The sequence below is a fragment of the Schistocerca piceifrons genome, chromosome 3 (genome assembly GCF_021461385.2).
Source record: "Schistocerca piceifrons isolate TAMUIC-IGC-003096 chromosome 3, iqSchPice1.1, whole genome shotgun sequence".
NCBI lineage: Eukaryota > Metazoa > Arthropoda > Insecta > Orthoptera > Acrididae > Schistocerca > Schistocerca piceifrons.
Window position 1 is genome coordinate 316527572 of NC_060140.1, and position 12613 is coordinate 316540184.

Sequence of the window (12613 nt, forward strand, 5' to 3'; positions counted from 1 at the left end):
AATTCTGTTTCTAATAGCGGTTCCCCTATCTCTTGTATATCGACTCCTGTTTCTCCTTCTATCCCGTCAGACAAGTCTTCCCTCTGATAAAGACGTTCAGTGTACTCTTTCCACGAATCCGCTTTACACGCTTAATGATACCACACCTATTTTTAATTTCGGCGTAGGTTGTTTTGACTTTTCTATAGGCTGAGTCAATCCCTTCAACGATCATTAACTGTTAGAAAAAATAATTACAATATTTTTGCCGAGCTGCCTGATTTGTACGAAGTTGGAATTTCAACCTATAAACAAATCGGAATATGAAACTTCCTGGCAGATTAAAACTGTGTGCCGGACCGAGACTCGAACTCGGGACCTTTGCCTTTCGCGGGCAAGTGCTCTACCAACTGAGCTACCCAAGCACGACTCACGCCCCGTCCTCACAGCTTCTGCCAGTATCTCGTCTCCTACCTTCCAAACTTTACAGAAGCTCTCCTGCGAACCTTGCAGAACTAGCACTCCTGAAAGAAAGGATATTGCAGCCTTTCTTTCAGGAGTGCTAGTTCTGCAAGGTTCGCAGGAGAGCTTCTGTAAAGTTTGGAAGGTAGGAGACGAGATACTGGCAGAAGTAAAGCTGTGAGGACGGGGCGTGAGTCGTGCTTGGGTAGCTCAGTTAGTAGAGCACTTGCCCGCGAAAGGCAAAGGTCGCGAGTTCGAGTCTCGGTCCGGCACACAGTTTTAATCTGCCAGGAAGTTTCCTATCAACGCACACTCCGATGCAGTCTGCCTTCGGCAGGGCAACAGAGCGGACGCGTACGTGTTGACTTCGTGCGGAGCGCGAGCTCGCCTTGTTTACATTCTGACGGCCGTTGCTTAAGTGCCGGCTTACCTTGTACGATCCATGGCGAACCGTTACCGTGAATCAAACACTCCGATTTACTTTCTGCAACGATTATGTCCGACCCAAAGCACTCGAGGTGGAGCGTTTTCTGGGAGAGGAAGTGAAGATCCCGGCGATCGATATTATCGGCATACATATGTCCATCGTGAGCAGCACGGTCTATGTGAAAATCATTAACGACGCGGCGTGCGAACGCACACTACGTGAGACCAAACAGGGGCTCCGCTTCTGACACGCTGATGGCAATGGGGGAGGTAACCCTCGACCACGCAGGCTTAGGTATGCGAACGATACGCATTTTCGAATTGCCATTCGAACTTCCTGCTGAGGAAGTCGTCGAAGCACTACGCCCATACGGCACAGTCCATGGCCACACTGCGGAGAAGTGGACACAGTTTCGGACGTATCCTGTCCTAAACGGGGTCCGACAGGTCACCATTGATCTCCGAAGCCACGTCCCGTCCTACTTACAGATCGGCGGATGCCGTGCAATAATTATATACGACGGCCTGCTTCGGACCTGCTCCGGGTGCGGCAAAGAAGGCCACCTTAGATCCGAATGCCTACAACGGCGTATTACGCAACTTCTAGCTGCCGAAGAACCACCCACGTCGCAACCTACAGTGCTACCGGTGACCTATGCCGCTGCTCTAGCTTCTCCTACCGCTTTGCAACGTCGCCTGGTCTACACAAACGACGCCACCAACGAGCCCGACGAGACACCGACGGAGAGCACCTCGGACGGCCCGCCGCCTCGGCCGGCCACCTCCGCCGCTCCGAAAATGCCGGCGCAACCAGACGCTGACCCTGACATCGGAAACACGATGGAGATCGACTCGCTCGTCGTTCCTACAGCGGCCTTTCTGCCAGAACGACGCGACTCCCTTCCGTCGTCGGACACGGAGGGTCGCGCAAATAAACAACGTTCTCCGAAACGTCGCAAGCGAAGACGTCGTACCGTTTCCGGCCAAGAGGAGACGTTACAAGTCGAGGACGACGTAACCGTCGACCAGCACGAGGCCTCAGATCCCGCTACTGCTGACGAAGACGTAATGAGCTCGGAGACATCTATCGGTGTGCCAGCGCCCCGTGCTGACGCTGAACTAAATCATGAACGTATCACAGGCGACACTACACCACGCACAATTACATCTTCTGCGGACAAAATGGAAGATACACCAGTTTCCGCTTCCACGGCGTGGCACGAGGAGGAGGTCAAGGAGCAGGACCCGTTACGGGACCCTGCGCCGTCACGGCCGCACCACCAATCATACTCTCCCCAGACTCCCCTGCAGGCCAGCGGGACAACGTTCCGCTGCGACGCCCACACCCTTGCGCGGACGGCGGAGTGGACCAGCCTCCAGTAATCCGACACCAGGCCTACCGGATAGCAACCATCAACACCAACAACATCCGTTCCAGGATGAAAATCTGCCTTATGCAGGAGATGTTCTGGGCTTCGGATATTGATATCGCCCTTCTGCAGGAAGTTCACTTGGGTAGTCTCCCGGATATCAATGGCTATACCGCCCACGCCTCCGCGAGTGATCCTATGGGCCGCGGGGTGGCCATCTACGTCCGCCAGGGATTTCTGTGACCGATGTCGCCTTCCATCCATCAGCTCGGGGCATGGCACTCACTGCCATGGGGACACGCATCGTTAATATCTACGCTCCCTCAGGCACCGACCGACGGCATGACAGAGCCCAGTTTTATTCCGAGGATATCGCTCCCCTGTTTTTAGGGCGTTATGGCCATTGCCTACTGGGAGGTGATTTTAACTGCGTTCTGCATCCTAAAGATCAGATTCCCTACTATACTACATGCCAGGAGCTACGTATAGTGGTGCGAGACCTCCTGCTTCACGATACCTGGGAAGTTCAACACGGCGACCTTTCTAGCCATACCTTTCTTACAAGTCATTCCGCACGCCGACTAGGCAGGATATATGTCTCACAAACTCTTAGATCTGCGATACGGGGCGCCGAACGCTTGCCGCTGGCCTTTTCCGACCATTGCGCTTAAATCTGTACGGTCTTCCTTCCGCCGCAATCAGTATGGCGCAGCCGTGCGCCATGGAAACTCAATACCTCACACCTGCATGACCTGGCGTGTCGCCAACAAGTCACTGAAACGTGGACAGCCTGCGAACGACGCCTTCCCCGCTACCACTCGACATTGACATCGTGGTTGGACTGCGCCAAGCCGGCGATCCGGAGGACACTAATGAGATACGGGAAGGACATCGCCGACTGGCATCGCACCACTGTTGACTTCTATTACGCGATTCTCCAAGATCTGGACGCTCCGGCACACAGTTTTAATCTGCCAGGAAGTTTCATATCAGCGCACACTCCGATGCTGAGTGGAAATCTCATTCTGGAAATCGGAATATGTTAACACGAGGGTATCACAAATTACATTTAACAATAATTAATTGTATGACAGTAAAACTTTTTAAATCAGATTTTGTAACTGGTAAAATACAAAATTGCGCCGCTATCTTAAACGTGGCAAATAGCCTCATTAACTACTGACTCTAATTAGTACCGTTCCATGACAGCAAAATAGCCCTATGCCCAACATCAGCTACTGCAATAGCTTAGTTACAAATATTATAAAAACATAACGTAAGGACGATCAAGATAAACTAACATAACATCCTCATTAGTTTGTGGAAAGGAATCAAGGGGCAGGAGCATGTACCAGGGTATTCCAGTAGTTCACACAAAGTTGGGCGTCTAATGGCTTGCAATCAGCATGACTATAGCGCCAGATGAGACTGGCCCGGCAACTGACAGCTGAATGAGCGGAAAAAGGTCTGTGTCAGTCATAGTGCTCGTATTCTTCTTTACAACATGGCCCGAAGACGATATTTGGATGACTTCGCACGAAGAAGAATAATTGGGAAACTGGAAGAAGGACAAAATGTGACTCTTGTAGACCAGGAGTTTAGTATCGCTCTCACCAGCGTTCCGAACCTCAGCCAATGCTGAAGGAACGGAGGGCGGTCGACTGCGGTCACCTATAGCAGCAGATGAGCGTCACATTATGTACTAGGCAACAAGGCCACCTTCAAACAGCGGATGCTTGGAACCACATTTAACTGGACTGCGAGGCCAGGAATCTCGGGTTCCATAGTGCCACGTCGACTGTGTGGAGGTGGTCACTTTTCTGGGTGACTAGTACGTTGGGTTTCATCGACAGCCGCTCATCAGCGGCACCGCTTACGATGGTACAGGGACTGATTCAACTAGCAATGGGATGGCGTGCTGTTCTCGGATGAGAGCAGATTGCCTGAGTAGTGATTCTGGACGTACACTATGTGTCAAAAGTATCCGGACACCTAGTTGAAAACGATTTACAAGTTCGTGGCGCCATCCATCGGTAATGCTGGAAGTCAACATGGTGCTGGCCCACCCTTAGGCTTGATGATAGCTTCCACTCTCGGAAGCATACGTTCAATCAGGTGCTGGAAGGATTCTTGGGGTATGGCAGTCGATTCTTCACAGAGTGCTGCATTGAGGAGAGGTATCGATGCCGGTCGGTGAGACCTGGCACGAAGCCGGCGTTCCATAACATCCTAAAAGTGTTCTATAGGATTCAGGTCAGGACACTGCGCAGGCCTGTCCATTACAGGGATGTTATTATCGTGTAACCACTCCGCCACAGGCCGTGCATTATGAACAGGTGCTCGATTGTGTTGAAAGATGCAGTCGCAATCCCCGAATTGCCCTTCAACAGTGGGAACCAAGAAGGTGCTTAAAATATCAATGTAGGCATGTGCTGTGATAGTGCCACGCAAAACAATAATGGGTGCAAGCCCCCTCTACGAAAAAAAAGACCACACCCTAGCACCACCGCCTCTGAATTTTACTGTTGACACTACACACGCTGGCAGATGACGTTCACGACTCGTTTGGCATTTACCGGCGTGATGTGTGGCCTATGAGCAGCCGCTCTACCATGAAATCCAAGTTTTCTCACCTCCCGCCTAACTGTCATAGTACTTGCAGTAAATCCCGATGCAGTTATGAATTCCCGTGTGATGGTCTGGATAGACGTCTGCCTATTACACATTACGACCCTCTTCAACTGTTGGCGGTCTCTATCAGTCAACAGACGAGGTCAGCCTGTACGCTTTTGTGCTGTACGTGTCCTTTCACGTTTCTACTTCACTATCATATCGGAAACAGTGGTGCTAGGGATGTTTAGCAGTATGGAAATCTCGTGTACAGACGTATAACACAAATGACACCCAATCACCTAACCACGTTCGAAGTCCGTTGAGTTCCGCGGAGCGCCCCATTCTGCTCTCTCACGATCTCAAATGACTACAGACGTCGCTGATACGGAGTACCTGGCAGTAGGTGGTGTGGTGTCACCGCCAGACACCACACTTGCTAGGTGGTAGCCTTTAAATCGGCCGCGGTCCGTTAGTATACGTCGGACCCGCGTGTCGCCACTGTCAGTGATTGCAGACCGAGCTCCGCCACACGGCAGGTCTAGAGACACTTCCTAGCACTCGCCCCAGTTGTACAGCCGACTTTGCTATCGATGGTTCACTGACAAATTACGCTCTCATTTGCCGAGACGATAGTTAGCATAGCCTTCAGCTACGTCATTAGCTACGACCTAGCAAGGCGCCATTATCAATTGCTATTTACCTTGTGATGCATGTACCGTCAGACCGATGTTCACCAATTGTGGATTAAAGTTAAGTATTCCAGCAGCTTCGTACTTTATTTGCTAGTCTCTATTACTTTACCTTTTCCAGACCTCACGCCAGCCTGCGTGAGCTTAAACGCGTGCCTTTCGGCTTCCTCTCATAGTGACTTGGCTGTCTTGCCAAGTCACAACAGGTGGCATCACAATGCACCTAATATGAAAAACGTAGGTTTTTGTGGGTGTCCGGATGCGTTTGATCACATAGTGTACTGTCGCAAGGCGAGAGGTGAGAACACACAATGCACCCAAAAAAATCGTCGAACATGCTAGTTTCGGTGCTGCACATGTTATGATGTGGGGAGGCCTCATATACCATTGGTGTACTGACCTTCTAATCTTTGAACACGTTCACTAACTGGTCAAAGTTACTATGATACTGTCTTTTCAGGGTGCATTCGGCCCTGAATTCAGTTTCATGAATGGCAACGCCCGACCACATCGAAGAGCGAAGGTACAGGAGGATATTTGGCGGATGAATTGGCCTGCTCGTACCCGCGACCTATATTCCAGCTAATACGTGTGAGATGCGTTGAAGAGATGTATTGCAGCACGTCCACATGGACCAGGGACTGTCCAGCATTCGTGAACCGTGCTGACGGTGGAGTAGAACGCACCACCTCAAGAACTTCTTGCCAGCCTCGTGGCCGGTCTTTGAGCACGTTACGGAGAATGCGTTGACGTCCATCGTGATCAACACTGTATCAAGAACAATGTGCAGCCTTTTAAAATCCACAGGGGACCATCATACACAGATGTGCCAAAGACATATTTGTAATTTTTCCTTTGGGAATGGTCTGTTTCCTGAGCGATTAAAGTATTCACTAGTAAAGCCGCTTTATAAAAAGGGAGAAAGGGATAATGTAGACAATTTTAGACCTATTTCTATGCCATCAGTGTTTGCGAAAGTTATCGAAAAGGCTGTGTATGTAAGGTTAATTGATCATTTTATATCACACGATTTGCTATCAAATGTACAGTTCGGCTTTAGAAGTCGTTTGACAACTGAAAATGCTATAGTCTCTTTTCTCTGTGAGGTACTGGATGGGCTAAACAAAACGTTTCGAACGCTTGTCGTATTTTTTGATTTAACAAAGGCATTTGACTGTGTTGATCTCACAATACTGCTCCAGAAGTTGGACCATTAAGAAATAAGGGGAGTAGCTCACAATTGGTTCACCTCTTACTTTAGCAACAGGCAGCAAAAGATCATTATTCACAATTTTGATAATGGCTGTCAAGTGGGGGGTGCCCCAGGGATAAGTGCTGGGGCCGCTCCTGTTCCTTATTTATATAAATGATATGCTCTCTAGTATTAAGGATAACTAAAATATATCTGTTTGCTGATGACACTAGCTTGGTAGTAAAGGATGTTGTGTGCAACATTGACTCGGTTTCAAGGAGTGCAGTACATGACCTCAGTTTGTGGCTTGTAGAAAATAAACTAACGTTAAATCACAGTAAGACTCAGTTTTTACAGTTTCTAACACACAATTCAACAAAACCTGACGTTTTAATCTCACAGAACGGGCATATGATTAGTGAAACTGAACAGTTCAAATTTCAAGGTGTCGTGGAAAGCCCACGTTCAGGATCTTGTTCAAAGACTTAATACTGCCATTTTCACTATTCGAACGGTATCGAAAGTGAGTGATACTTCGACACGTAAATTAGTCTACTTTGCTTATTTTCATTCACTTATGTTGTATGGTATTATGCTTTGGGGTAACTCTTCCCATTCTAGAAGGATATTTTTGGCTCAGAAACGGGTGGTTCGGATAATATGTGGTGTGATTTCACGAACCTCTTGTCGACCTCTGTTCACGAGTCTGCGTATTTTGACATTGGCCTCCATATATGTATATTCCTTATTGTCGTTTCTTGTTACCAATATTAATTTATTTCCAAGAATAAGCAGCTTTCACTCGGTTAATACTTGGCAGAAATCAAACCTCCATTTGGATCAGACTTCCTTAACTCTTGTGCAAAAAAGTGTGCAGTTTACTGCTGCATCCATTTTAAATAAGCTGCCACTCGAATTCAAAAATCTTAGTAGTAATCATCGCGCTTTCAAATAGAAACTGATGAGTTTCCTCATGGGGCACTCCTTCTGTTCTGCCGAGGAGTTCCTTGAAAAATTAAGCTGATTCTTCTTGTATTGTTGACTGAGTTTACTTAAGCTTATGGATTGACTGTTTTCGGGTTCATAAACATTTTATTTTTATCTGTTATTACTTTTATGTTGTAAGTTCATGTACTGACACGTTCCATGGCGCTGGAGATTTGCTCCTCAATTTGGTCCTACGGAACTTGACGTGTAAATAAATAAAATAAACTGGTATAGGCATGCGTATTCAAATATATAAATATGTAAATAGGCAATATAAGGCGCTGCGGTCGGCAACACCTGTAAAAGACAAAAAGTGTCTGGCCCAATATTTAGATCGGTTACTATTGCTACAATGGGGGGGGGGGGGGGGGCGGATCAAGATTTAAATGAGTGTGAACGTGGTGTTATAGTCGGTGCACAAGTGATGGGACATAGCATTTCCGAGGTAGCGACAAAGTGGAGATTTTCCTGTACGACCATTTCAAGAGTGTACTGTGAATATCAGGAGTCTGGTAAAACATCAAATCTCGGTCATCCCTGCTGCTGGAAAAAGATCCTGCAGGAACAGAACCAACGACGACTGAAGAGAATCGTTCAGCGTGACATGAGTGTAACCCTTCCGCAAACTGCTACAGATTTCAATGCTGGGCCATCGAGCGGATGGATGTGTACGGGTATGGAAACAACCTTATGTATCCATTCATGTCCATTGTGCATTTCGACGGACTTGGACATTTCCAGCAGGACAATGCGACACCCTACACGTCCAAAATTGCTACAGTATGGCTCCAGGAACACTCTTCTGAGTTTAAACACTTCCGCTGGTCTCCGAACTCCCCAGACATGAACATTATTGAGCATATTTAGGACGCCTTGCAAGTGCTGTTCAGAAGAGATCTTCACCCCCTCGTACTCTTACGGATTTAGGGATTGTCTTGCACGATTCATGGTTTCAATTCCCTCCGGCACTACTTCATCCTTTAGTGTGCTGAGGCACTTATGCGTGATCGCGAGGGCTCTACACGATATTAGACAGATGTACCATTTTGTTTGGCTCTTCAGTGTATATCACAATGACTTAAGTGTAATTATTATATTTGAATAAAAGTGTCATTTCTATTCGTCTGACTGCGTAGTTCTTTCAGTTACCTTCTGCATTGTACTGTAAAGGTTTTTTTCTGTATACGGTCCAAGTTTCATCGAGTTGTGTTACTTGGCAGTGAGATATCGTGTTGAAGTTGTTTACGTCCCTAGGTTTTGCTCACCGGAGCAGCTATCAGCAAAGACATGAACAAGATTAAACCAATAGACTATTATGGAACTGCTGTTAAAGGCCACACGTAACTGGTGGCTGTGATGACACAACGGAAATGACTTAGTCAACAGCAGTACTTCGAAAAACATAAGCGAAATACATGTCACTGCCGTGGGAGAAATAACTTTGTATGACCCAACCGCCAACATCCGGAAACCCTCAGGGCCAATTCAGTGAGAGCGCCGAGCACCAACACAGTCTAGTCCGGCGTGCCTCCTCGCCCTGCTGCTTGCTACCCTGTCAAACTACTACAGAAGACCCCAGTCTCGGGCAAGGAGAGGACGACAGCGTCCTCTATATCGCCCAGATGCTTCACTCGACCGCTCCGCAGGGAAATCAAAGTTGAACAGGGCGAAGCCCATCACGGCACATGTTAAGCGGTAGCATTCCCGTCGCGTCACAGCCCCTAAATACATAGTGAATGTGACATGTTCAAGATGCTCACCACTAATCCTGTAATCAGCTGCAATTAGGTTCTTTCTCTTTGTTATTGGCATTATCTTACAGTCATTAACACTTACACAGAATTCTCATTCATGACATCAAGTGGAAGTTTTGTCCAAGTTTTTCTCCAGTTTCTTTCAACCGTCCAACTTCTATACTTTCCTCTAGAGAACTGCGTAGTCAGCGAACAATCTTCTAGCGTTGTTGATCCTATCTGATATATTTTTTATGTATGCTGAAAATATTAATGGTCTAATTGCACATCATTGGGGAATACCCGATGTTACTTTCTTTTCTGTGCAACATCCGCCATCCAGTGCAACGTATTGTGCTCTACACTGAAGAGCCAAAGAAACTGGTACACCTGCCTAATATCGTGTAGGACTCCTGCGAGAACGCAGAAATCCCACAACACGACGTGGCATGGAGTCGAATAATGTCTGAAGTAGTGCTGGAGGGAACTGACACAATGAATCCAGCAGGGTTGTCCATAAATCCCTAAGAATACGAGGGGGTGGAGACCTCTTCTGAACAGCACGTTGCAAATCATCTCATGTATGCTCAATAATGTTCATGTCTGGTGAGTATGGTGGCCAGCAGAAGTGTTTAAAACCAGAAGAGTGCTCCTGGAGCCACTGTGTAGCAATTCTGGGCGTGTGAGCTGTCGCATTGTCCTGCTTGAAGTTCCCAAGTCCGTCGGAATGCACAGTGGACTCGAATGGATGCCGATGATCAGACAGGATTCTTACGTACGTATCACCTGTCAGAGTCGTATCCAGACATATTAGTGTTCCCGTATCACTCCAACTGCACACTCTCCACACCATTACAGAGCCTCCACCAGCTTGATGTCCCCTGCTGACATGCAAGGTCCATGGATTCATGAGGTTGTCCCCATACCCGTACACATCCATCCACTCGATACAATTTGAAACGAGACTTCTCCGACGAGACAACATGTTTCCAGTCATCAAGAGCCAGTGCCGGTGTTGACGATCCCAGGCGAGGCGTAAAGCTTTGCGTCGTCCAGTCATGAGTGGGTCTCCGGCTCCGAAAGCCCATATCGATGATGTTTCATTGAATGGGTCGCACGCTGACACTTGTTGTGGCCAAGCATTGAAATCTGCAGCAATTTGTGGAAGGGTTGCACTTCTGTCACTTTGAACGATTCTCCTCAGTCGTCGTTGGTCCCGTTCTTGCATGATCTTTTTCCGGACGGTCTTACGGGAAAATCCCCACTTCATCGCTACCTCGGAGATGCTGTGTCCCATCTATCGTGCGCTGACTATAACACCACGATCAAATTCATTTAAATCTGCCATTGTAGCAGCAGTAACCGATCTAACAAAAATGGCTCTGAGCACTATGGGACTTAACATCTGAGCTCATCAGCCCCCTAGAACTTAGAACTACTTAACCCTAATTAACCTAAGGACATCACACACATCCATGCCCGAGGCATGATTAACCTGCGACCGTAGCGGTCGCGCGGTTCCAGACTGAAGCGCCTAGAACCTCTCGGCCACTACGGCCGGCAAACCGATCTAACAACTGTACCAGACACTTGCTGTCTTATATAGGCATTGACGACCGCAGCGCCGTATTCTGCCTGTTTACCTCTGTATTTGAGTACGCATGCCTATACCAGTTTCTTTGGCTCTTCAGTGAATATTCCTCGATTCAATCACGTACGAGGGTTGCATGAATAGTGATGCCTTCACCTTCGTTAATTGCGTTTGGATGGAAATATTTTAATAAATCAAACGCAGAAATAATCCTTAGAATGTGATCCTCAATTACCAATATTCACTCTTCCACATTATAACCAGCCAATTGGATACATGTCTGCCAACAATGAACAAGTTTTCTGAAGATGTCACGGAAGAAGTCGACACTTTGTTCGTGCAACCACAGTCCAATAGTTCTTCCAAAGTCTTCATCACAAGCATAATGATGTCCCCGCAGATTGTCTTTCATTATCGGGAACAGATGGAAGTCAAACTGTGCTAAATCTGGACTCTCTGGAGGATGCCGTACGGCGGTGAGATTCGGTCTCTGAAGTTCTGCTGTGGTGGCACGTAAAGTATGTGGTTTGGCATTGTCATGTCGCAGGAAAACATTTCCCTTTTTATTTCGGACCCTTTTTAGCCGTCACTTCAGAGTTCACAGCGTTGTGATGTAACGCTCTGAATTTATTGTTGTTCCAAGATCAAGGAAATCAACGTGGATAACATCATTTCCGTCCCAGAACACTGTGGCCGTGATTTTTCCAGCTGAGGGCTGCGTCTTGAATTTCTTTTTCTGGGGCGAGTTCAAATGGTCCAAATGGCTCTAAGCACTATGGGACTTAACATCTGAGGTCATCAGTCCCCTAGACTTAGAACTACGTAAACCTAACTAACCTAAGGACAGCACACACATCCATGTCCGAGGCAGGATTCGAACCTGCGACCGTAGCAGCCGTGTGGTTCCGGACTGAAGCGCCTAGAACCGCTCGACCACAGAGGCCGGCTCTGGGACGAGTCTTTGTGTCGATATTCCATAGACTGACGTTTCGTCTCCGGCTCGTAATGGTGTACCTACGTTTCGTCTGCTGTCTCAATTGAATGGAGAAAGGCGTCACCTTCATTCTCGTAACTCGAGAGGATTTCCTGGCAAATTTCAAATCTGAGCGCTTTCATTTCAGGAGTCAGTATCCGGGGTGCCCATCGTGCACAGATCTTCCAATAGCCAAGCAAAGCATTAATGTGACCCACACGTTCTTGTGAAACGTCGATTGTGCTTACAATTTCTCTCTGAGTGATACGACGATCGTCCTGAATCAATCTGTCAACATTTTGCTTGTGAAACTCGGTGGCTGCTGTCACAGGACGTCCAACTCTTTTGTCACGCAGGTCAGATGTTCCCGCCTCAACATCTTTAAACTTCCTCGCCCAACGACGCACTGTACTCACATCAACACAATCACCATAAACTCCTTTCATTCTCTAATGAATCTCCTTTGGGGTGACACCTTCTGCTGTCAACAATTCAATGACTGCACGTTGTTCAAATCGCACTGACCGACCGTCTGCGCAGGGTTCCATATTTTACATTGTAACAACACAACCGTTCAATGCTAAGGCTTCCCGCCAAC

General features: G+C 47.6%; 1 protein-coding gene across 1 annotated transcript in view; it reads left to right on the forward strand.

Annotated features, from left to right (window-relative positions):
• LOC124788622 (putative uncharacterized protein DDB_G0271982) overlaps positions 1 to 2250 on the forward strand; it is a 64156-nt gene extending 61906 nt beyond the window's left edge. The window contains exon 2 of the mRNA XM_047255892.1: positions 2009 to 2250. Within this exon, the coding sequence (XP_047111848.1) occupies positions 2009 to 2250 (242 nt within the window). The remainder of the gene's footprint in view (positions 1 to 2008) is intronic.
• Positions 2251 to 12613: the final 10363 nt, after the last annotated feature.